General features: G+C 38.3%; 1 protein-coding gene across 4 annotated transcripts; it reads right to left on the bottom strand.

Moving 5' to 3' along the window:
• Positions 1–938: 938 nt before the first annotated feature.
• LOC111024381 (Ras-related small GTP-binding family protein) lies at positions 939–22869 on the bottom strand. 4 transcript variants are annotated; one of them, XM_022302052.2, is made up of 8 exons: positions 22671–22869; positions 22454–22578; positions 7335–7426; positions 7108–7249; positions 5057–5361; positions 2185–2238; positions 1948–2078; positions 939–1368 (listed from the first exon to the last, which is right to left on the bottom strand). In XM_022302052.2, exons 2-8 carry the CDS (start codon positions 22542–22544, stop codon positions 1164–1166), a joined length of 1020 nt encoding a protein of 339 aa, XP_022157744.1. In that variant the 5' UTR covers positions 22545–22578; positions 22671–22869; the 3' UTR covers positions 939–1163. The 4 variants fall into 4 exon arrangements, with proteins under 4 accessions (XP_022157744.1, XP_087976842.1, XP_022157745.2 ...); XM_088120716.1 differs by lacking the exon at positions 22671–22869 and having other exon boundaries at positions 22454–22659; XM_022302053.2 differs by lacking the exon at positions 22671–22869 and having other exon boundaries at positions 939–1359; positions 22454–22659.
• Positions 22870–23497: the final 628 nt, after the last annotated feature.

Genomic DNA, 23497 nt, shown 5'->3' with positions numbered 1-23497 from the left:
AATTAATTTGCTCCTTAAATCTTCAAAATGTCTATTTCAATATTTAAATTTTAAAAGAATAACCATTTTAGTGGATATAATAAATTATTCATTTAAATTTTGAGTATGACTCAAATAATTTAAATACATTTTAATATATAAGATATAATAAAAGATAATATTATGATTTTGTAGTCCAACTTCTTTTGCATGGTAGAAATTTGTTGATGTTGTGATTCTGATAGACCAGTTCTCTCCGTTCTACGCACCAACTCGAATACTTCAGGACTAAATACTTGCAAAATCAAACAAAATTCCTAATCCGGTGTGACCTCAGTCACACTGGCTCCGATGCCTAAATTAGCAAGAGGAAAGACCATTAAACAAGTAAGACATTTGAGTGTGTGGTTTTGGCTTACCTTCAAGGGGTGACCCCCTCCCTATTTATAGTCGATTTGCCCTCAAGGTTTCTCAGGATGCTAACCCTATATTTGATATCCGTGTGCTTTGGGCCGGGATGCCTCCAGCATCGGTAGAGGATCAGGAGCAAGGCTCGACTTTGGGGTCTGAACGCCACATACTTGAAACAGGGACCGAGAGAGAAATAGGAGAGCATTGAGTGCCTTCTCGACTTAAGGCCGAGAAAGAGTTGGCGCCGCGGCGCCAAGGTGGAGTCGACCCTTTGTCGGGCCGGCCTCACGTGTCTTGGGCCGACTCTGCCTGTCGATGGTCCCAATTATCCTTCTTAATGTAGTCGTATTGCTTCATACGTAACAAACTATTAGAGATTTCCATGAATGTGAATACAAATAAGATAATTCTTCAAAATATAATCTTATTATGTAATTCTAAATAAAACTTAAAGTACTTTCTTCCTAAGTAAGACTACAACTCCACTAAGCCACTAAATTTAGACAAAAACAAAAGCAAGTCCAATCATAATAAAAGCAATTCTGTAGTGGAAGTGAAAAAACAGTTTTGATTGGAAAGAATGGGCTGTAGTTTGTTTTATAGCATATTCATTCAACATACTGTGAATCAAGCACCACTAACAGAGACTTAACCCTGAAGCCATGAAAGAATTAATGAACTGATTTTATATCCTCCAAACTGCAAACAACCCATACAGGTATATTTATACTGTGCCACAGCCATTTCCATCACCCGAGCTTGTCGTTGATCGATCATACGTTTATATCCGAGCGCTTCGATCTGGTAGAATTGTTCATCTCCTGGGAGGCTGAAAGAGCAAATTTTGGAAGGCTGTAGTTTTCAGAGACCGAAAATGGCTGCTGGGGATAAAGCGTCGGAGGCGGAGTAAGATTGCGCTGTGCTGGGAGTGAGGGAAGCACGTTGTACTTGTATGTTTCGCTGATTATACTGCAATTACTTCGAACATCAATATAATAAGCGATGAACCAGCGTTAATGGGGCAAGTAAGAGAAGAAATTCTGCATTTTGGTAATCAATTAAACAGTAAACTACAAATTTAGCTTGCAATGTTTAGAGCCGTGTCTAACAAGTTCTTAAACTTTTAATTTTGTGTCTAATAGATCCACAAAACCTATCCTTTGGGGACGATTTCCACAAAAAAGGCAAAAAGCCATTTCATCCACTTTTAGTTACTCTGTTCTAATAGCAAAGTGAACGCCATTCAAATCTAATGCAGCAAGCCATCAAACTTCCAGAACTGCGTCAAAAAAAATGACTTGTCCAAGGTTAAGGTGTTGAGAGCTTAAAAATGGTGCAGATGATGTCCAAAACAGCAAGTTTCTTTCAGTGCATCAAGAGACCGAAGACAAATGGATAAACCAGACAAGAATCTTACTAATATTGATATTATCTTGCTATAAGATAAAAAAACCCTCTCATTAACAAGAAAGCCCAACAGACTTGTTTGGAAGAAGGAAAAACAGTTGCAACTTGCAAGCCAAAGGGGGAAAAGAAGCATTTTTCTGAAGAAAGTACCTTCCATGGCTGTATGACTGGTCGTCGTCACTGACACCCTCGTCAAGACGCTGTACAGAATTTGAAACTGGAGAAATTGACCAAGTGTTCGGTGCAGGTAAACTATCTGAGAAATATCTTCTTCGGATGAGCTGGAAAAGGCAAATCAACACATTGGGTAGTAAGGGGAGAACGGAGCTATCAGTTACAGTTAAAAGAAGAACAGCCAACAAGATAATATGGAATAACAAAACTGACCGAGCGAAAAAATTTCGTCACAGCTTCCTTGTCATATCTCGCTTCTTTGGCAGCCTGTGTCCATAATATCCACCGTAAGACTAATGAAAATAATGGAGATATTCACTGCTTCACAGTTTTAGATTTAAATACTCTTGAGTTTTTGCAATAATAGCAAATCTTGCCTAAATAATGGCAAACTTGTCGCATGATAAAATATTTTGCAAAGATGACACAAATGTCAGAATTCATATATCAATAACATACATATATTAGTTATGTACCTTTTATTGGGTACATCAGTGATATACTTCGTCAATGATACAAAAATGGTATATACTATACTTTATATTAAGTTATAAATGATATACTTCATCAATCATACGAAAATGGTATATCAATGATATAATTTTGTAACTCATTATAACTTCCTTTAATATTTTTCACTACAATACAAATTACTGGTTCGCTTAAAAAGTTGGGGGAATATAGAAGACATGAATGAACAGAACCATGCTACCAATAAAAGAATTCTAAGCTATTACCCACTAGGAAGCACGGATACGCGACATGGATATGACATGATACAGACAAAGTGACACATCGGTTTTAATAAATGTAGGACATGATGCTGGGATAAGTTAATCTTACATATATATATATTTGGGCGCGGGCGTACATATTTTTACATATTATCAATATTTAACACTGTTAGGAAGGAGAAAAAATGAAGAAGAATGAGAAAACACAAATGAAGAAGAAGAAACCGAGGATCAGAAACCGAGGAGTAACTTCCAAAAAGGAGAAAGAGAAGAAATTAAAAATGAAAAAAGAATATGGGAGAAGAAATGGAGGAGAAAAGCCGGAGGAGAAACTTCCGAAAAGGAGAAAGAGAAGAAATTGAAAATGAAAAAAAAAATGGGAGAAGAAATGGAGGAGAAGCTTATGAAAAGGGGAAAGAGAAGAAATTGAAAATGAAAAAAAAAAAAAAAGTGGGAGAGAAACGAGATGAGAAAATGGCTGGGACTTAAAAGGAAAAACTAAAAAAGAAAACCCTAGTGGGTTGGGCTAGGCCTCATCTTGTGGGCTTGAACTTTTTTTAATTTCTCTTCATGTCATGCGTGTCCCATGGTGCGCCCGCTTGTTGCCAACATATCCGATAAAGAAAAAAAAGGACACTAATTAGCGTGTCGGACATATGCCCAAGTGTGTTGGTTCTGACACGTGTCTGACATTGACATTTCGTCATTTTTAGCGTGTCGTTGCTTCCTATATATATCTATTTTTTATAAGAAACTGAGCTTTCATCAAGAAATATAAAAGAATATACAAGGACAATAGGACATATAAAAACAAGCTCACCAAAAGGGGATCTACATGCAAGAAGAGATCCCAATCCAAAAAAATAATCCAGAAGGCCTTAGAAACTTACACCTATAAAGAGGTGTCAAATCTAACTAAATCTCGAACATTCTCCCAAGACCTCTCCATCCCTGAAAAATTATATTATTCCTCTCAATCCAAATAACCCATTAAAAAAAAAGAAAAAAAAAGAAGCTTGCCACAACAAGGCCCTTCTGTCCCAGAATAGGGGACAAAGCAAAACCTCCTCCACCATCGCCCTACACTTTCTATTACAATCCAATAATACCTCGAAGGCCCCCAAGAACAACCCAAATAGACCGGGGCAAACTGGCAGCTCCAGAAAATATGATCGAGATCCTTGTAAGCACTTTTGTAAAGAACACACCACTAAGGACCCAATACCAAGGAAGAATGTCTCTTAATTTGGTCCATGGTATTAGCTTTTCCATATAAAAGCTGGCAAGCAAAGAACTTAATCTTCTTTGGAATTCTTACCTCCTAAAGCGAGGTGAGCGACGAGGCATTAAGGGGAACTACAGAACACTCAAAAGATTATTGAAAGATCTACTACAAGTGAAACCCAACGAATGATTAGAGGACTAAAGGCGGAAGTCCTACCTCCCCTAAATTAATCAAACCTCCCCAAACGACACAAGCAACTTTGCGACCTCCAAAGATTCCCTATACATAAAGGAGTGACAGAGACCCAGAGAAAGAGAAGAGGAATTCCCCAAGAACCCAGATGGAGGCCACTGAATGCAGCTACTTTGTAGAAATATGGTAAATACGAGGAAATAAGAGACACAAGGGTGGTTTATCACCTACCCACCCCACCGTCCTCCCAAAAATAAGTAGAAGAACCATACCTAACAAAGCACAAGACAAACGGTGAGAAAAAAGGGACGATATAAGATATAGCCTTCCAGATTTACCTGAGATCGTAGGACCACTAGCTAAGACTCAATCAAAAGGATGCGAACAATATTTGCTCACAATAATCCTTCATAACAAGGCATTAGGTCCAGGGAAAAACGCCATAGTCATTTGGCTAACAAGGCCTCATTCTTGAATCTCAAGTTACCAATACCCAACCCCCTGCTGCCTCCATTGACTTTGAGACAATATCCCAATTAACCAAATGTGATCCCCTCCCATCCACCCCCCTTCCCACAAAAGATCCCTCATGATTTTCTCCAAGCTTTTTCAAATCAGCACTGGGATCTTAAAAAGAGACAAAAAAATAGGATGAAATTCCTCTTAACACTGACCGAATAAGGATTGGTCTCCCTCCTTTGAAAAGAATGCCCTTTTCCAGGGGAAAATATCAGTTACTCAGTTTTGTTTAACAAGAAACGAACTTTTCATTGATTGATGAAAATGAAAATAGTTCAAAGAAACAAAGTCCATAGGAGTGGAAAGGCAAAAGAGAGAGAAACTAAATAGTGAAACAAATACAACTAGAGGGGAATATCAGTTACTCATTTGAATAAAAAATTTTTAAAAATGATGGAGAAATTGTAAGTCTTACAGCAAGAAGTCCTCCGCTGCCAGGAAAACTTTCAGTTAATGGAATTTCCTCACTAAAGGGAAGCAGACCCTGCTTCTCAACCCATTGGCGAGCAACATCAACTAGATTACCGCTACTTCCTCTTGCACCATCTTTAGCAGCAATATCCACTTTGTTACCAATAACAATATAAGGCACAGGAAGGCCACCAGGGCCTCCAGATCCTAGGGGAGCTGAAAATGTCCCAATTGTTGCAATTTCTACTGCCCACTTCTGTAGGCTTGATTTTGTCCTCCTCTGGGAAAGATCATGAACAAAAATGACACCTGTATACACAATTTAAGAATGAATTGAATTTTTTTTTTTTAAAAAAGATACACATTAAACTTCAAGGAAAAGGAGGAGAAGATGTTTAAGGCTACAAAAAAAGGAGTTAAAATGAATTCCCCATAATTAATGTGCTCAAATTTAATGGTTACATCATTTTTTTCCCAGAAGAAACAGTTTCATAGATGGTAAGAAATAAATATATAAAAAAAAAAATAGTAGGAAAGCCAAGTCAAGGAAGTAACAAAAAATCTTTTCAAATGGCACAAATAGAACTTAAACTGTACACTAATACATAAAATTTACACCAAGATCTAAAAAAGTGATAGTCCATCATCCTAGGACCATTTTTTTTCCATAATTGTTGAATTCTCAAATATTTGTCTCAATCCACAAAATCCAAAAGAAAGCTCTCAAAAATTGAAGGACAAGACCTCCTCTCTCCTCTAAAAGGGTGGCCTCCAAAAGTTGAGGATAGAAGGTTGGGTCACTGCCACCAGCCAACCAAAGTTCCAAAAGTTTTCAGGAAAAGAGAGTTTTATGAAGATGTCCTTGGGATTCAGTTCCTTTTCACACAGAGAGCACAATTAATGGTGAAGGCAGTTTGGCCTGGTTTGGTTTTCTAGCTTAACAGAAATTGAAACTGACAGAAAACTATAGTTCTTTAGTAACTATAGTCTTCTTTTGATTAGCAATGATTAGAAGGCTTTACTTGGGTATATCCTTGGGGGGTTTCTCTACCCAGCCCCTAAGTTGTCTAGAAAATGGAAAAAATGAGCTGCTCCGAGTAATGGATGAAAACCAAACTGATAATTTGGTAAAAATGTTGGTTTAGTTTGACAATTTGAGTTGAAACATTGTCTGGATATCCAAGTTGTAATGGACAAACAGAAAACGGATGGGTGAAGGGCAGGGCTGCTATTCTTATGTCTGACCACAGGTCCACAACCTACACTTCTATATGGAAGACGAGAGACAAGGTCTGAGAGTGACATGTGAAGGAGAAGACTAGGGCACAAGGAAAGATGAAGAGGGAGACGACCACCTACAGAGAAGATAGAGAGAACTATATTACTATAACTGAACATAGGTGATAGGGACGGTCGGTGAGCGAAGTATATGTCAGAACTCAAGCAAGAGAGAGAGAACCAAAATTAAATATGGGCCAACTAGAGTGTTAGAACTCAAGCATGTGAGGAGTGGGCTCATGGGCTGAAGTTTGTTGCATTTAGGGAATGATTTATAACATTCAATCGGTTCAACTTACCATTGAGTTTTAATAACCTAAAACTGAAACCAGGTGATTTGGGTTGACTTTTACACTATTGTAAACTGACACTGACCAAATGCAGGTCAAACCGACCAAATTGGCTTCTGGTTTTGTTGGAGAGATGAAGCTCAAAAAAATCCCCTTTATAAAGGTGTTAGTCTAATCTAATGCCTTAGGCTTAGCAGACTAAGGAGGCGCCATCCTACCTAACATAAATGAGTTGATCTAATCTAATGCCTTAGCAGACTAAGAAACTTCAGAATACACTACAAGAAATGGGAATATACCTCCCAAATAGTACCAGCACATCGACAAACATTAGTGCATTTCTGAAATTGTCTAGGCAAAACATGTTGAAGAGTATAATTTATAAAATTATGTAACTAAAGAGTAAGACACATTTATAAAATTTGAAATTTATGTAACTATAATTTTAAGAATAACTATGGAAACCTTACAGGTACAGAGATCTTACCATTAATCTGAGAATAGAAGAGAGAGCGGCAGTCTTTGTAGCGCTCATGGCCTGACACATCCCAAAGTTCAACAAAGAAATCTCTCTCGGCATCACCTTTTATACTACTTGATGAGCTACCAGCATTTCCATAAGTGATATGCTAGCAAAATAGTAAATAGAATAATTTATAAATAAAGGGCTCCCAAGAATAACTGGTGTCACTTGAGAAAGGAGGCAAGTCTTACCTTAACACCAACTGTACAACCAATAGTTTGAGAAGGGCAAGAAGTGGAAGAACCGTTTACAATTAGATGAACAAGAGAAGTTTTCCCCACACCTAGGAGAATATTGAAATTTAATTTATCCAGTGAAAAATGGCCTAAAATTCATATGTGCACAGAACTAAATCAAAGAAAAATAATATATAGTCCATCAATCAATTACAAGCAAGCACAGCCAGGCATCCCGTTAGTTCAGAGAAGCTCAAGTTCAGGCGCCAATAATCATATATTAAATCAACAAATTTTCCAGACAGTTAAAACCTAACTTCATTATAAAGAGTAAAGGAATTTTAGATTATTGGGAAAGAAAATTACAGATAGGATAAGACACATTCAATTACAAGACAAACTGTAGAAACTTTGTAGAGTGTAGAATCACAAATTTATAGAAAATTTGTACCCCGAAAGAATACAAAGAGGAAAAAGTATATATATATATATATATTTTATAGGAAACTGAACTTTTCATTGAGACAAATGAAAACAAAAACACATACAAGAGAATACAAAAACAATAGAGGAAAAAGAAATATGAAAAGCTACAGATTTTACATTTCAAGACCAACAAGTTAACAATTGAAATATTTAACTATAACCCAAACTTCACCGGCCTCACTTTTTTCCTTCCCCAAAACCCAAAAAAAACCCTTCTCTCTAGGGAACGACCAATACACATCAACTATAACAAGTTACAATGTAATTACGAATCAAAAAAGTTACACTGTAATTAAGCAAAGAAAAATAAAGCATTGAAGTTATAAATAGGTAAAAGGGGAGAATTAAACAATGGCTTGGCGGTGGTGCATGCATGTACTTTAACTCTATTATCCTCTACCAAGTCCAAGGTTCGATCCCCATGGTAATGAAAATACTAACAATAGGTAAAAGGGAAAAAAAATCTGGTTATAAAAAGTTATTTGAGAATCTGAGACTATTATTTCGAAATAAAAGTAAACATAAAATGCCTTTGTGGAGTAGCTGAAAAGGCAAAGTGAAATTATTATGGATAAAAATGAATAAAACTACATAATGGAGTATGGTTTGGAAGTGGTTTGGAAGAAATCAAATTATTTTTGAAGATAAACATTGTGATCGAGCAGAGCGATGGGAGTTGAACAAAACTTGTGCTTCCTTTTGGTGTTCTTTGTTGAAGCCCTTTATGAAACTTGTTCAAATTGGGAGGCTTTCTTGTAAGGGCTGGAATGCAAATAAATTGTTAAAAGTGTATGGTAGGCAGGATAGAGGTTGCTCTCATTACTCTCCTCTAAGGGAGTTGTTTCAGTTTATCCATGCAAGAGGACTCCAAAGTGTGGTCTCTTAACAGTGATTAATGGCTGCTTTTCAGTTAACTCGGCCACCCTTAATTTGTCCACCAAGCACAGTAGAATTAACCCAGCTATTATCAAGTGCATTTGGAAGTCTAAAAATCCCAAGAAAGTAAAAGATTTTCTCAGGATTATGTTTCAAGGCAAGTCGAATACTAGTGACAAGTTCCAAAGAAGAATGCCGAATTGTCATCTCTCCCCTAGCTGGTGCATCTTACGCAAGATGGACTCCACAAGCCACTGCCAATCCTTTTCCATTGTCCTGTTGTTACTGCTTGTTGGGCTAAGCTTTTCAATGTCTTTGGGAATTGGGGTAAGCTGGTGTTTTCCTCTTTCATACGATACCTCAGTTTTTCAACTACTCCAAGGCCCTAATCTCAAAGGTGGTTCTAGTATTTTGTGGGACAACACTATGAATGCTACTTTTTGGTGCTCGTGGGAGAATGGGGTTGATTTGAGCACAAAAATTGTGGGACCTTATCAAATTCCACACATCTTCTTGGTGCCTTCTCTTAAAGAGTTTTCTAATGATGAACCTTTGCATATTCTTTCCAATTGAGAAGCCTTTTTGTAACCCTTTGACTCTTTGGGGATATTTCATCCCAATGTTCTATTGATCTAATACATTTTCTGTTATAAATAAAAAAAGGGTTGTTTCAATTACTTTTGTTTGGAGGATTTGGTATGAGAGGAATCAAAGAATCGTCAAAGGGAAAGAAAACTCCATAGTCCATTCCTGGGAAGTTGTTCGTACTTTTGTCTCTTCTTGGTGCCTCATTGATAAATTGTTTTGTAATTATAATTTCATGAGTCTAAACGCCAACTGGAAACCTTTTTTGTAGCTTTTCGCGTTGGGGTTTGCTCTTCCCCACTCTTTTGTACATCCTCTTTTTGATAATGAAATTCTCTGTTTCTTATTTAAAAAAAAAAAGACTTTTGTTTGGTATTATTTTCATACATTAATGAAAAGCCCTTTGGATGGGGTGATTAGCCATTTTTTAGTTCTATACCATTAATGAAATTGTTTCTTATTAAATGGCTCTCTCTCTCCCCCTATCTCTCTTCTGCCATCCGCTTCCTCCCCTTTGAACAACCCAATCATGGACACATTGGAATATTCTTCTAGATCTTACCTCCCTCACCATGGAATCCTCGCCAAATAATCGTTCAAAAACCATAGAAAGGAAGGTCTTCTCTATTCAAGTTGATTCTAGCACCAGATGCAGTAGGTCAGTGTAGGTGAAACCTCCAAGGACAAAGCTTTTCTCTACACCATCCATAGGAGTACATTATGTTGGCCCGTTGACTGCTTCAAGCTTCTTCTTGATATAGCCTTTACCCAAAAGTTCCTTCAAGGAAACAAGAGTGAATGATCAAGTCCTTTGAGTTGAGAAGCTATCCAACAAGAAAGGTTCTCTGTTGAAATAGTCAAGTTGGATATAATGGAGGGAAAAGTAGATTGCTCATACCCGTGGGAGAACAAAGGAAAGAATGGACTTCAATTATAGATCTCATCTCTATTACGACTCAGACATCAAAGCTGCATTTAATACCACCAGACCAACCTACAAGGAGGCTGTTCCAAAAAACGGATACATCAATGAGAAGAAAAAGAATCAGCTCCCTGAGCCTGTGGCATTAAGTTCCAAACCTCTCTTCTTTACAGTACCAAGAGAATAATACATGACCCACTGAAACTCCCCAAACCTTCCTGCCCTTTCAAATGGACAACATTATTGTGGTATAAAGAAGAAACTTCCACGATGACGGGTACAAGATTTTGAGAACCCTCCAAACCCACAGCGGCTTATTGCTCATTAAGCCCTTCCCAACCTAAAAATGCGATCATGGGATGCCCACGTGCAAATCCTCAGCCAATTACAATGACGGCAGAAAGTAGGTTCCTTCCACCTCATCTACAAACCATGGACTCAAGAAGAATACTGCCTTGACCTGGTCGTACTGTTGCATGGTGGCTGGATGAAGGTAGGGCCTACCTTTTGACAGCAGGTAATTGGAAACTTTTAAATTGACAGAAGATGGGTGTGGAGGATTTAAAGAAGTGGCAAAGAAAACTTTCTACAGAATGGATCTGATGGAGTCCAGCATCAAGGAAAATCCTGACGTGCTTCATTCCAGCAGAGATAAACTTTCCTTCATCATGTGAAAAACACAGCTTGGATTGATCCATTTTTCATGGAAGATTATTACCGGCATCCATGAAACCCACCAAAGTCACCAGCATGTGAATTCATGAAGGCATTGATATTGACATAAGAACACCTCCCCACGCCACGTCAGACCAATATGTAATATGGACTATGGAGAGGTGAAAAAGTTTGAAAGTCACTGTCATATTGTTGACTTTTGCCCTCCTCAAAAATGCATTGACGACTTTTGTCCTGCTGTACAAAGCAATTAAATCAGTGTCCTCCTCGTCTGACTTACATCGAATCACAGCAGCTGATTTCCCCCTATTCTTCCTCTTTCAATGATCAATGATCAGCCTTCTAACCCACCACCACCTACCTCTCAAAAGTCACCCGCTTTTAGCCAAAGGCTCCCTGACCCGCCACCTCCAACGTTCTGCCTCCCTTACAACCTTCTTCCATTTTTCCTTCCTCAAAAACTCTCCCAGACCCCACCCCATTAACCCACATACCTTCAAAAAGAAAAGATCTCCCTAAACCACGGGAATTCCTTATTTATCCCTGATACTAAACGTTCCACCTCCCTTATTGATTTGATCTCATAACCAGACAGAGGATTCCCCCAGCCTCACTGTCTTGCCGTCTCTCTCTCATCCCTCCTTTCCCCTCACTTTGAGTTGGAAGTTGATGCTTTCCTTGACCATGCCCCTTGCTGTGACGCCATTCATCCCATCAACCAACTTGTTCCAAATCTATGGTCTATCCATAGGTGTATATAGACCTCACGTTATACATGAATTAACGGATCCCTCTTGCCTTTGCTGTGATAATTGGATTTTGGGGGGTGATTTAAACATTATGTGATGGATTCATGAAAATTCTAACGGAAGAAGGCCTTCTATTTACACAAAACAGTTCAATCTCTTTATTTATCAGAATGTTTGGGTGGATATTCCTCTCTCAAACGGACAGTATACTTGGTCTGATTTCAGGGATCCTCCTACTCTCAGTCTTCTTAACAGTTTTGATGACGAACTCTTGCATCAACAAGTTCTCTAATGCTTCTCTCAAAAGGTTGAAAAGAGTAACATCAGATCACAGCATATCCCTGAAAAGAAGAAGCGTCTATTGTTGATTGTTGGCATGAGAGCTCAAGAGATTGGAATTGAGGCCTTCGTAGAGGGCTCTTGGACAGGGAGTTGGAAAGTTGGGTGGGTCTCATTCAATTGTTGGATGTTAGTAAGGCTTAGAGAAGATGATGCATGGTTTATTGGTGCCGTAGAAAAGGAGGAGCTTTCTCCATAAATTCTACTTTCTTAAAGCTTTCAAAGGCCCCTTTCCTTGGGGAACTCCCTTATTCCTCCCCATCTGATGCATGGTTTATTGGTGCCGTAGAAAAGGAGAAGCTTTCTCCACAAATTCTACTTTCTTAAAGCTTTCAAAGGCCCCTTTCCTTGGGGAACTCCCTTATTCCTCCCCATCCGATGCATGGTTTATTGGTGCCGTAGAAAAGGAGGAGCTTTCTCCACAAATTCTACTTTCTTAAAGCTTTCAAAGGCCCCTTTCCTTGGGGAACTCCCTTATTCCTCCCCATCTGGAATTTTAGAACTCCAAAAAAATATCAAGCCTTTGGTCTTTGGCATATAGACGTTTAAATACTCGTGAGGTTCTCAAGAAGAAGTGCAGAAGCTGGACTATTTCCCCTTCGATGTGTTGTTTGTTCAAAAGTGAAGTGAATCCTTAGACCACTTATTCGTCCGTTGCTCTTTTGCGGCCCAAGCATGGTTTTTTCTGCTGGATTTTTTGAAATCTCGACCTGTTTTCTGAGACATGTCGATGGTTGTTTATCTGAGGTCTTGATAGGTTGGCTTTTACCTAGAAAGGGTATATTTCTTTAGAACTGTCGGCACATTTGGTTAGAAAGGAATTGACGCACTTTTGAAGGTAAGGCTTCTACTTTTGATACTTTTTGTAGGAATGTACAACATACATCATCTTGCTGGTGTCTTACAAATAGAAAATTCTTTTATAACTACAACTTCTCCATGTTTGTAAATTGGAAAGCCATTTGTTAGCATCATGTGGGTGGCAGTTCTCTCTACCCCGAGCACTTAGGCTATTCCTCCCTTTTGTTTATATTACAAATGTCTCAAATTCCTTGTTTAAAAAACTAACATCATATCACTTCCCTCTCATGCTGGTTTTCAACAATCAAAGACGGGCCCTACTTCTTTTAAGTTTACAAACATGTGGCTACGGCACCCTCAATTCCTTTCCTTTGAGGAAAAATGGAGGATTCAACTTCTAGGATGGTAGAGCACAGTTTAATGAAAAAGCTAAAGGGCATGCTCTGTACAAAAGCTAAAGGGCTTAAAGCTTATGCTTAAATATCACAGCCCAAAAGAATGACGGGAAGGACTTGCAATCCATTGATTAAGCGGAAGAAGTAGGACTTATCACTCCTGATCAAAAGGAAAGAAGGGTCACCATAAAAGAAAATCTCTTATCCATAATCTCGAAAGAAGAAGTTGTATGGAGATAAAAGTTTAAGGCAAACTAGCTCCTAGGGGGGGCGAAAACACAGAATTTTGCATCGTTATGTTGCTGCAAAAAAAAAAGGAAAACACCATCTTTGAGCTACTCGCGAGAGAAGGGAGCACCCCTCTTCATGAAAAGGATACTGAGGAGGAATTTGCTGACTTCTATAAACATCCTTTCACCAAGAAAGACAGTACCAATTCTTCCCTATCACATTGAATGGGATCCAATCTCACAAGAGCAAAGCACAAGTTTAGAAGCCCGCTTTACAAAAGGGGAAATTTGGTAGGCAGTACATGATCTTGGCTCAAATAAAGCAAGATTTTTTCAAAAATGCAATTATAAGTGGCAGTCTAATGAAACATATATATATATAAGCTGGCTTCCTTCTTTAAGGCTGTTGTTTTTGTATGCCCTTGTCTTTCTGTTTTGTTTTCATTTTTCTCAATGAAAAGTTCAGTATATATATTTAATAAGAAACTGAACTTTTCATTGAGAAAAATGAAAACATAACAGAAAGACAAGGGCATACAAAAACAACAGCCTTAAAGAAGGAAGCCAGCCTATAGAAAGGGCTTCCAATCCAAAAGAATATGACCTAATTGATAATTACAAAATAAATTCAAAGCTAAGCAAATGTCACATCTAGCCTTTACAAGATCATTGCTAGAGTCTTATCAAAGAGGTTAAAAAGGGTGCTTCCCTACACATTTACTCGATATCAGTCGGCTTTTGTAGAGGGTAGCCAAGTATTGTATGTTTCACTCATTTTTAACAAACTTATTGAAGATTGGACTAGAAGGAAATTGAATGGGGTGGTTATAAAGCTTGATGTTGACAAAGCTTTTGATAAAGTTGATGAATATTTCACAGATGAGATCTTGAAGGTTAAAGGGTTTGGAACCGAATGGAGAAATTGGGTTAGAGGTTGCATCTCTTCTTCAAATTTCTCCATCATCAATGGAAAATCGAAAGGCAAGACTTTTGCAGCTCAAGACCTTCGTCAAGGCGACCCCTATCTTCTTTCCTCTTTATTTTAGTAGCCAATTGTCTTAGCCAGTTATTCTCTCATACCTCCAACAAGGGCTTGATTAAAGGATTTTGCGAGGGAGGAGAGGATCTCCATATAAACCATTCACAATTTGTCGATGATGCTATCTTATTCTTTTCTCATGAGGAAAGGGATATCTCCCATTTGTTCAATATGGTGAATTCTTTTTAAGAAGCCTCCGATTAAAACATCAATCGGCAAAAATCAGAAGTTATGGGGGTCAAAACATTGAAGTTTCATGGATTGAATACCTTGCAAAGCATTTTGGATGTAAGATTGGGGTTTGGCCAAACTCATACCCTGGGCCTCTCATTAGAAATACCAAATCACCTTCCTTCTGGCAGCCCATCACTGACAAGATAGAGAGAAGACTTCAAGCATGGAATCATATGTACACATCTAAAGGAGGTTGGGTTACCCTCATAAATTGAGCTTTAGTTAACTTACCCAACTACTATTTGTCTCTTTTCGAAATTCCCACTAAATATGCTTCAACCATTGAAAGATATTTTTGTAGTTTTATATGGTCGGGTAATAGAGACAAGAATCATCTCATCTCCTAAAATGGGATAAGGTCAAGAAGCCTTGGTTTGAAGGAAGATTAGGTATTATTGACTTGAAGCTTAGGAACAAGTCCCTCCGAGCAAAATGGCTATGGAGATTCCACAATGAAAAGTGTGCTTTATGGAGGAAGATGATATTACCAAAATACGGATCCTCCCATTTTGACTTAAAACTGAGCATAAATGCCAAAGCGTCATCAAAAAGCGGCTGAAAAATATTCTCTCTCAAAAGGATCTTATTTTCTGAAACATACAGAACAAGGTAGGAAATGGAAAGTCTACCTATTTTTGGATTGATATTTTTGGGTTGGTAGTAGACCCCTTTCCTTGGTTTTTCCTTTATGATATTGGATTGATATTTGGGTTGGTAGTAGACCCCTTTCCTTGGTTTTTCCTTTATGATATTCCAAGCTAGCCTGCGTGCACCTCAACAATTCTCATGGGACCATACTCTACATTTGGTTGCCAAGGTAACTCGAAGGGTTTATCCTTTGTTATATGGGATTTCTTCATCAAAGGAAGCTATGGTAGCAGATATATGGAACCAACAAAATCTTTAATGGGATTTGGGGCTTCGTGAGAACCTTAAAGATGATGAAATAATAGAATACACATCCTTCAGCAATGTTCTTTCATCTTATCATCCTTCTACCATCAATGACTCTTTGGGTTTGGAACCTTGAGAAAAATGGTACCTTTACCACAAAATCGCCTGCCAACAACCTTGTCACCGAACCTTGCGCTGATTTGGGTATTTTTTACAAGGTTATTTGGAAAGAAGGGTTCCCAGAAAAGCCAATTTTTTTCTTTCTAAGATTAGTCATTCTTGCCTCGACACCCTTGATTGAGTTCACTAGAGACAACCTTGGTTGGCTTTATCTCCAAATAAATGCAGCTTGTGTAAGTCAGCAAATGAATGCACACATTTTTATTCACAATCCTTTTTTCGATGATTTGGAATCAAATCCTTGCTGCTTTCATTTGGAGTTTAGCTATTACGTATGATGTTGGAGATTGGTTGAACCTTACATTCAAGGACCACCCTTTCATGCAAGACAAGAAGACTATATGGTTACACATCATCATGGCTTGGCTTCGATCGCCAGCTCCCCTATCATCAGGTCACCAACTTTCTTTTTTTTCTTTTCTGAGACAAGAAACGAACTGTTCATTGATTAATGAAAAGGAACATGAACTGTTCAAAGATACAAACTCCCGAAGGAGTGAAAAAAGATGGCAGAAATCAGGAAAATAAGATCTAATCAACATCCTTTACAAAACTATATAGGAAAGATGAAAGCCCCCCAATTAGTATTAAATCATATTAGGAGAATAGAGAGCAAAAAGCTTGGAAAGAGCACACCATTGAGAAGCTTTAAACTTGGCCAAACTGAAGCACCCAAAGAAGACTCGCTTTAGGAGATAACAATGGCCCGAAGAATACTTGAGTAACAATATTCGGGACCTCCATATCCAATGCCCAAGAAATTGAGAATAAATTGAACAATGATCTCCAACAATCTGCTGCATACGGACAATCAAAGAAAGTGTGCATTTGAGATTCACCATCAGCCATACACAGCACACAAATGGAAGGTTGTATGCACATATTTGGGGATTTCTTTTGGAGAATTTCAGCTGTGTTAACCTTTCCATTAATAAGAATCCAAGAAAGAATATTAACCCTTTTTGGACTTCTCGACTTCCACAGTCTAGAGCATTGTTCATCTGTCATCAAGGAGGCATTTTTACAAGGCTTGCATAACGAAGCAACAGAAAAAGATCCTGAAGATTCCAGCTTCCACATCACACGATCTTCATCCTCTTGCAAGGAGACTGAATTCAGACATGATAAAAGTGTTAAAAACTCTTCAAATTCTTCATCTTTAAGATTTCTTCTTGTTTCTATTCTCCAAGAAGAAGAATCTGAATCCCAAGCCTCACAAACTGAAGAAAAGGGGAACGACACAACCCGGAACAGGGCAAGAAACCGATCTTTAAGAGTTGAATCTCCCAACCATAAATGATGCCAGAATAGAACCCGTGTACCATTTTGCACTTTAAAGCAAGAATGCTTTTCAACTAGCAGCCATTGTTTTTTAATGTTAAACCAAGGACTTCGATTACTTCCAATCCCATGTCCGTAAGCAAACCAATAAAATCTGCCAATACCATATATACTAGCTATTACTTGCCTCCATAATGCAGAAGTTTCCACATTAAATCTCCAACCCCATTTAGCCAACAAGGCATTATTTCTTTGAGTGAGGTTGCCAATGCCCAAACCACCATCTTCATGATATAAAGAGGCAATATTCCATCTAACAAGATGGTTCACAGATCCTTTCAGATTTTCTCCCCAGAAAAAGTTTCTTATACACTTCTCGAGCTTCCTGCATATCCCTTTTGGCATTTGAAATAGAGAAAGATAATACAGTGGAATGCTACCAAGAACTGACGTGCAGAGAGTTAATCTTCCGCCTCTTGAGAGCTGATATCGCTTCCATCTTGCTAGTTTCTGCATAATTTTTTCAATTATAGGGTTCCAAAAGTCTATAGATTTCGGATTTCCACCCAAAGGTAGCCCGAGATATATAATAGGAAGAACTTCAGCTTTGCATCTGTACTTCGTGGCCACCAACTTTCTTGACCTTCCATAGCATCCGGCACCAACTTCCTTGACCTTCCAGCACTAGGCAGGAGTCAACCCCTAGTCTTATGACTTTGTGGGGTCATATGGAATGAGAGATGCAAAAATCTTTCAAGAAAGGAAAGGACCAGCCGAATCGCTCATAGTCTTTATTCATGGCTTTTTCTTGGTGTAATCATTTATCTCCTTCTGCAACTATAGCTTACTTAAATTCTCTTATACCAATTGGAGAAGTTTCATGTAATCCCTTTGGATGGATTTCTTACCCTTTTGTATTATTTTATTCAACAATTAAATCTTTTCCTATAAAAAAAAATGTTTCTTATCCAAAAAAAAAAACATTAATGAAAAGTGTTTCTGTTTCTTAAAAAAAAAAAGAAAGAAAAGAAAAGAAAAAGTATTGTTCATTTCAAGTTTAAAAAAATATATTTATTTTCTAACTTTTTGTAAGAAATAGAAAATTCATTTGAACCAGGCAAAGCCGCCCCCTTCCCCCCCCACCCAAAAAAAAAAGGAAGGACAAAGGGCAAGCTGTCCCCTTTCCAAAGAAGAGATCAAAGAAACGTCCTCCATTCTAGGTTAGTGATTGTAGTGTAATTACAAAAAGACTTGTGTTGGGCAGTTCAATTTCAAGGTTAAAAAATACTTGAAAATGCTGCTAGAATGAAAACAACGTAAAGGTCTATTGATATAAAAATGAATACGTATGAAACTTCATCAGCCTAGTAATTTTCCTAGCCAAAAAATTCTACTCGCAAGGGGCCCAATACACATCAAACCAAAAGAAGCAGTAAGCCAAAAAGAAAAGACAGGCAACCCGGAGATTGGAAAAAACATAAACTTCACACAGATGGAGAGAGTTTTTTTTTTTTCAAAAAAATAAAAAAGTAATGAGAATAAGAGTTGGCCTTGAACATGTATTTTTGAGGACTAAAAGGATTGTTAACCCAAACTACTTTGAGTCATAGCCATTGTTTTGAATCCCATACTTGCTTTTGAAAATATCGGATGTCTTTGAAGAGTACGTTTTTTAAAAGCTTTGTAAGAAAACCTGTAGCAATTTGGCTAGAAGTGCTTTATTATGGAAAATTATTCCATAATAGTCAAATCACCACGAATTTGGACTTGGAAATAGCTTTTCATTTAATCAAGCAATCTCTATTTCATTTCCTTCATCTTTCCATTTCTTTAAAAAAGGGCTACTAAATATGATTTTAAACAGTACAAGAAACCTTGTAAGGCTAAAAGGATCGATCAAGGCCAATATATACAAGAATTACTTATTAATAGAAACTACAAAATAGTATCATCTCTTGTAGTTCCTTCTTCCATGTCCTGAACTCCCAGTCTTCCTCCTCTTCTTCTTCTCCTCCTCCCTTGTCCCCGAGGACCCCTTTGGTTCACCTCTATTTGGAAGATTAAAATTCCAAATAATATTAAGTTCTTTGCGTGGCAAGTCTTTTTTGGGTAAAGTCAATACCATGGATCATATTCTGAGGATGTCCTCCTTTTGTCTGGATCAGCAGTGGTGTGTTCTTTGTAGGAGAGCCTCGGAAGATCTCGACCATTTGTTGTGGAACTGTGAGTTTGCGCAGGATTTATGGCTTCGGTTCTTCAGATGTTTTGGGATTGTTTAGGTTCGCTCAAGAAGCTATAAGATGATGATGGAGGAAGTGTTGTTCTTCCCCCCTTTTCAGGACAAGGGCCGTTTTCTTTGGCAGGCGGGCTTTTTGGCTTCGCTATGGGGTATCTGGCTAGAGAGGAATAATAGATTGTTTAGGGGGTGGAAAAACGGTGGATTATGTTTGGTATCTCATTAGGTTTAATACTTCCTTATGGGGTTCGGTCACTAAGGCCTTTTGTAATTATTAATTATGTCTCATTCTTTTGGATTGGAGCCCTTTTATTTAGGGGTTCCCCTTTGTTGGGCTGTTTTTTTGTATGCCCTCGTTGTTTTTGTATGTTTTTCATTTCTGTCAATGAAAGTTCTGTTTCTTATCAAAAAAACAAAAAACAAAATAGTATCATCTCCAAGATTAAAGATGTGAGACTGCTACATGTTCCTTTCTAACAATAAAGCATCCACCAACCCCTAATAGATAATACCATCCACCTATCTACTCAAGACATGAACAACCAATGCAAACCAAAAAGGAACAAGAAGATTAGAAATATAAAGTCTATTTGAAGGAAAAGAGTATATCATTCTATTCTATATTTTACAAATTACCATGACGGAGTTATCCACTCTTCTATACTACAAGTTGAAAATTCAACGTACCAGAAGGATTAAGCATCCTTTCCATGTACAACCTTGAGAAATCACCAAAAGACTTAAAGCTGATAATTATTTTTTTATATGAAACAAATATTTCATTGATGGTATGGAATATACAAAAGACCTCATAGGCAATTACAAGAAAGCTCTCCAATTTGTAATACGATCATTTAGAGAGTAATTATTGAAAGGGGGGTAGAATAGAACAATAACTCTATCAAAAAAAATTTCAAAAGAGAGGGCTTTTTCATTGAAAACCCGATGGTTCCTTTCTAACCATAAAGACCACGAGAAAGCTCAAACCGTTTGAACCCACAGGATAGCTTTGCCTTTTCTGAAAGGATGACCCGCCAAAATACAATCAAGAAAGGTGGCTGGCTGAGAGTGGAAAGTTATTTTCCATCCAAAATCCGAGAGCAAACGTTCCAAAAGCACGTGGCGAAAGGACAAGGAATAAAGAGATGACCTTGCGTTTCTCAGATGCTCCATAACAGAGGTGACAGCAGTGTGGGGAGAGTGACATGTGAGGGTGCTTCCTCTGTATCCTGTCATATGTGTTTAAAGCCCCGTGACTTAGCTCCCAACAAAATAATTTGATTTTCTTTGGGACATTTTCCATGCCATAGGCTAATGTAAAGGGTGGGGGATGGTTGATCAAGCTGGGAGTTGAAGAGATTGAAGGCAGATTTGGTAGTGTAAGTTCCCGAAGGCTCTGGGGGCCAACCCCATTGGTCCTGGTGGGGGGAGGGGGGGGGGGCGGGGCGCGGGGACAATCGGGTTGAGCAAATGGGTTAATCTCATCCAGTCATCAACCTTCTCCTCCTTGAAGGGTCTATGGAAGTTGTAGTTCCATGAACAAGTGGTTCTTGACCATTGTTCACCAATAGTGGCGCCCTTTTTGTGGCTAGAGCAAATAAATTCAGGAAGAGAGAGGCTAATGTTCCCCGAGCTAACCATCTATCGTACGTAAAACTTATTTGGCTCTTGTCCCCCACCCGGCTCTTGTCCCGCACCTGGCAGATGGCTATGTCCATAATAAAGTTGGTTTGTAGAGTGATTAGAGTCCATGGTCCTTTATGATTTGGATGGTAATTGGTGGGCCAAAGGTTTGAGAGTGATCCATAGTATTTTATTGAGATGAGTCTCCTCCAAAGATGGTTTGGTTCGGTTAAGTAACGCCACACCCATTAAGAGAGAAAAGCACAATTTCGCTGTCTTCTGTTTCCAATTCCGAGGCCTCCCTCATTGATTGGTAGCTGTGTTCTTCTCCAATTAATGAGGTGGGGCTTGCCATTGTTGCTAGGGCCTTCCCATAAGAAATCTCTAAAGATCTTGTCCATCTTCTCCGCAATGATAGTTTGAAGAGTGATAGGTAGTAGATGGGTATATGGTGAAGAGTGAGGACAGATTGTAGGATGGTATGTCTCCCACCTTAGAGATGTACTAACTGCTCCACTTACAGAGTCAACTTTGAAGTTTCTCGATGATAGGCAGCCATATGGTTTCCTTTTTGGGTTTCCATTGAGAGGTAATCCAAATAAATGCTAGGCCAAGATCCCGATGAATAGCCCCAAGCTTGTTGTTGGTGGTTTGAGTACCAAGAAGATTAGAAATATAAAGTCTATTTGAAAGAAAAGAGTATATCATTCTATTCTACATTTTACAAATTACCATGACAGAGTTATCCACTCTTCTATACTACAAGTTGAAACTTCTACATATCAAAAGGATTAAGCATCCTTCCCATGTACAACCTTGAGAAGTCCTCAAAAGACTCTTCCGAAGAAGATAAAGTTCTTAGGGTGGCAAGTCTTGCTCGGGAAAGTCAACACCTTGGATCGTATTCAGAGGATCTCTTCCGTGTGTTTAGGCCGGCAATGGTGTGTTCTGTGCAAAGGAGCCTCGGAAGACCTCGAGCATTTGTTGTGGTCTTGTCAGTTTGCCCAGAACCTTTGGCGTTGTTTCTTTGGGTGTTTTGTGGAGATGGTTAGGATCTATGTACTTCTATCCAATAACAGTTATGCCTTGAAATGAAAATAAGGCAATGGATTAATCACATTTTAATCCAGATGAGTAATTGGTGTAGTTTCATTAGAAGCAAACATTTTACCCCCTCCTTTACAATTTAGTAAAAATGTCAGTTATTGAATCTTTCGGTTATATTTCCAGAAATAACACTTGCCCAAACCATATGCCATTTAACCACTTTGATTTTGAAAAAGATGAGAGTCTTTACTAGTCAAGTAAAATTCCCACTTAAATATGGACAATTCCAAATAGCCACTAAGTTACTCTATCAAGAGGATCAAACACACCTTTCCACAATTACGCTATGCGAATACTTATCTTCCCAATTAGATTAGCTTCAAAGAAAAATGGAAACAGAAGCAGAGGATACTCCCAATTAAATTAACATAACATTTCAATCGAGCTGCCAGCAAAAGAACAAGAGTAAAAATTAATGGTGTGAAGCATTCAATCACAAAAGGGAAAGCAAATAACAAGCATAAAGATATTAGAATAATAACCTGAATCACCAACCACAAGCACTCGAACCTGGCCACAGAGTGGCGCCCCATTCAGTTCTTTGTTCTCCCTATCACGGTCCTTCCAGAACATGTTTTCTTCCAGACCTTCAAAACCGTATTCACCCCTGACGACCAAAAACCCAGACCCATTCACTCCACACATTCAAAAATCAAGTACCGTCAAATTCACACAATCGCCACGAAGAACATTTCTCACCACAGGCCCCTCCAAGTTCAATCTGAAATCCATATTACATGGCAACTAAATGCAGATCAGAGCTGAAATCAGAAACCCCATGACCAAACATCCCTCAAAAGAGTCGAATGGTCTCTTCTTTTGAGGGCCCAAAAGCAGAGATCTAGTTCCGGAATTTGAAACTGTGAGGGCAATGAAAAACGAAGCGAGGATTTACGATCTGATGGCGGATGCCCATGCAACTGGGGATTGTGTGGGGAGAGAGATCTGAAACTGAAGAAAACTTGAGACTGTAGTCGGCTATGGGAAGCTTGGAAGAAGAGCAAAAGGTTGAACACCGCGCGCAAGAGAGAGAAAGAAATGAAAAGGAAACCGACGAAATGAAGTGGGGGTTAATTTGGATCAATGACCCTTTTGCAAAACGACGCTTCACCGGTTGCCTCCTTTACAATTGGAGAAATCCATTATTTAATTCATTTTAATATTCAACTCGGATCTTGGAGAATTAAAGCATCGGTGGTGAATCTGACACTAACTCGGGTTAAAACATCTAACCGTGATGGTAAAAAAATCTACGGAACTTGATCTCCACAGATATCCGATCCGATTGAGTCGAGAATCTTCGGTTTGACTGGAGATTAGGTAAACTTGAGGATCCTAATCTATGACGGGATGGGGATGGGGAGATCTCCCCACCCCGTCACCGCTCCGTTTAATATTTTATTAAATTTTATATATAATAATATTAATATATAATAATTTTTATATTTCAAATATATATATATATTAGTTTTTTATATACTTTTAAATTTTTTAAAACATTGTAATTGTATTTAATTAAATTTTAC

This window comes from Momordica charantia (genome assembly GCF_013281855.1).
Source record: "Momordica charantia cultivar OHB3-1 chromosome 2 unlocalized genomic scaffold, Mcharantia_2.0 BLBB01000002.1, whole genome shotgun sequence".
NCBI lineage: Eukaryota > Viridiplantae > Streptophyta > Magnoliopsida > Cucurbitales > Cucurbitaceae > Momordica > Momordica charantia.
Note: the sequence above shows the minus strand (reverse complement) of the source record. Positions and strands in the feature narration are given on the sequence as shown.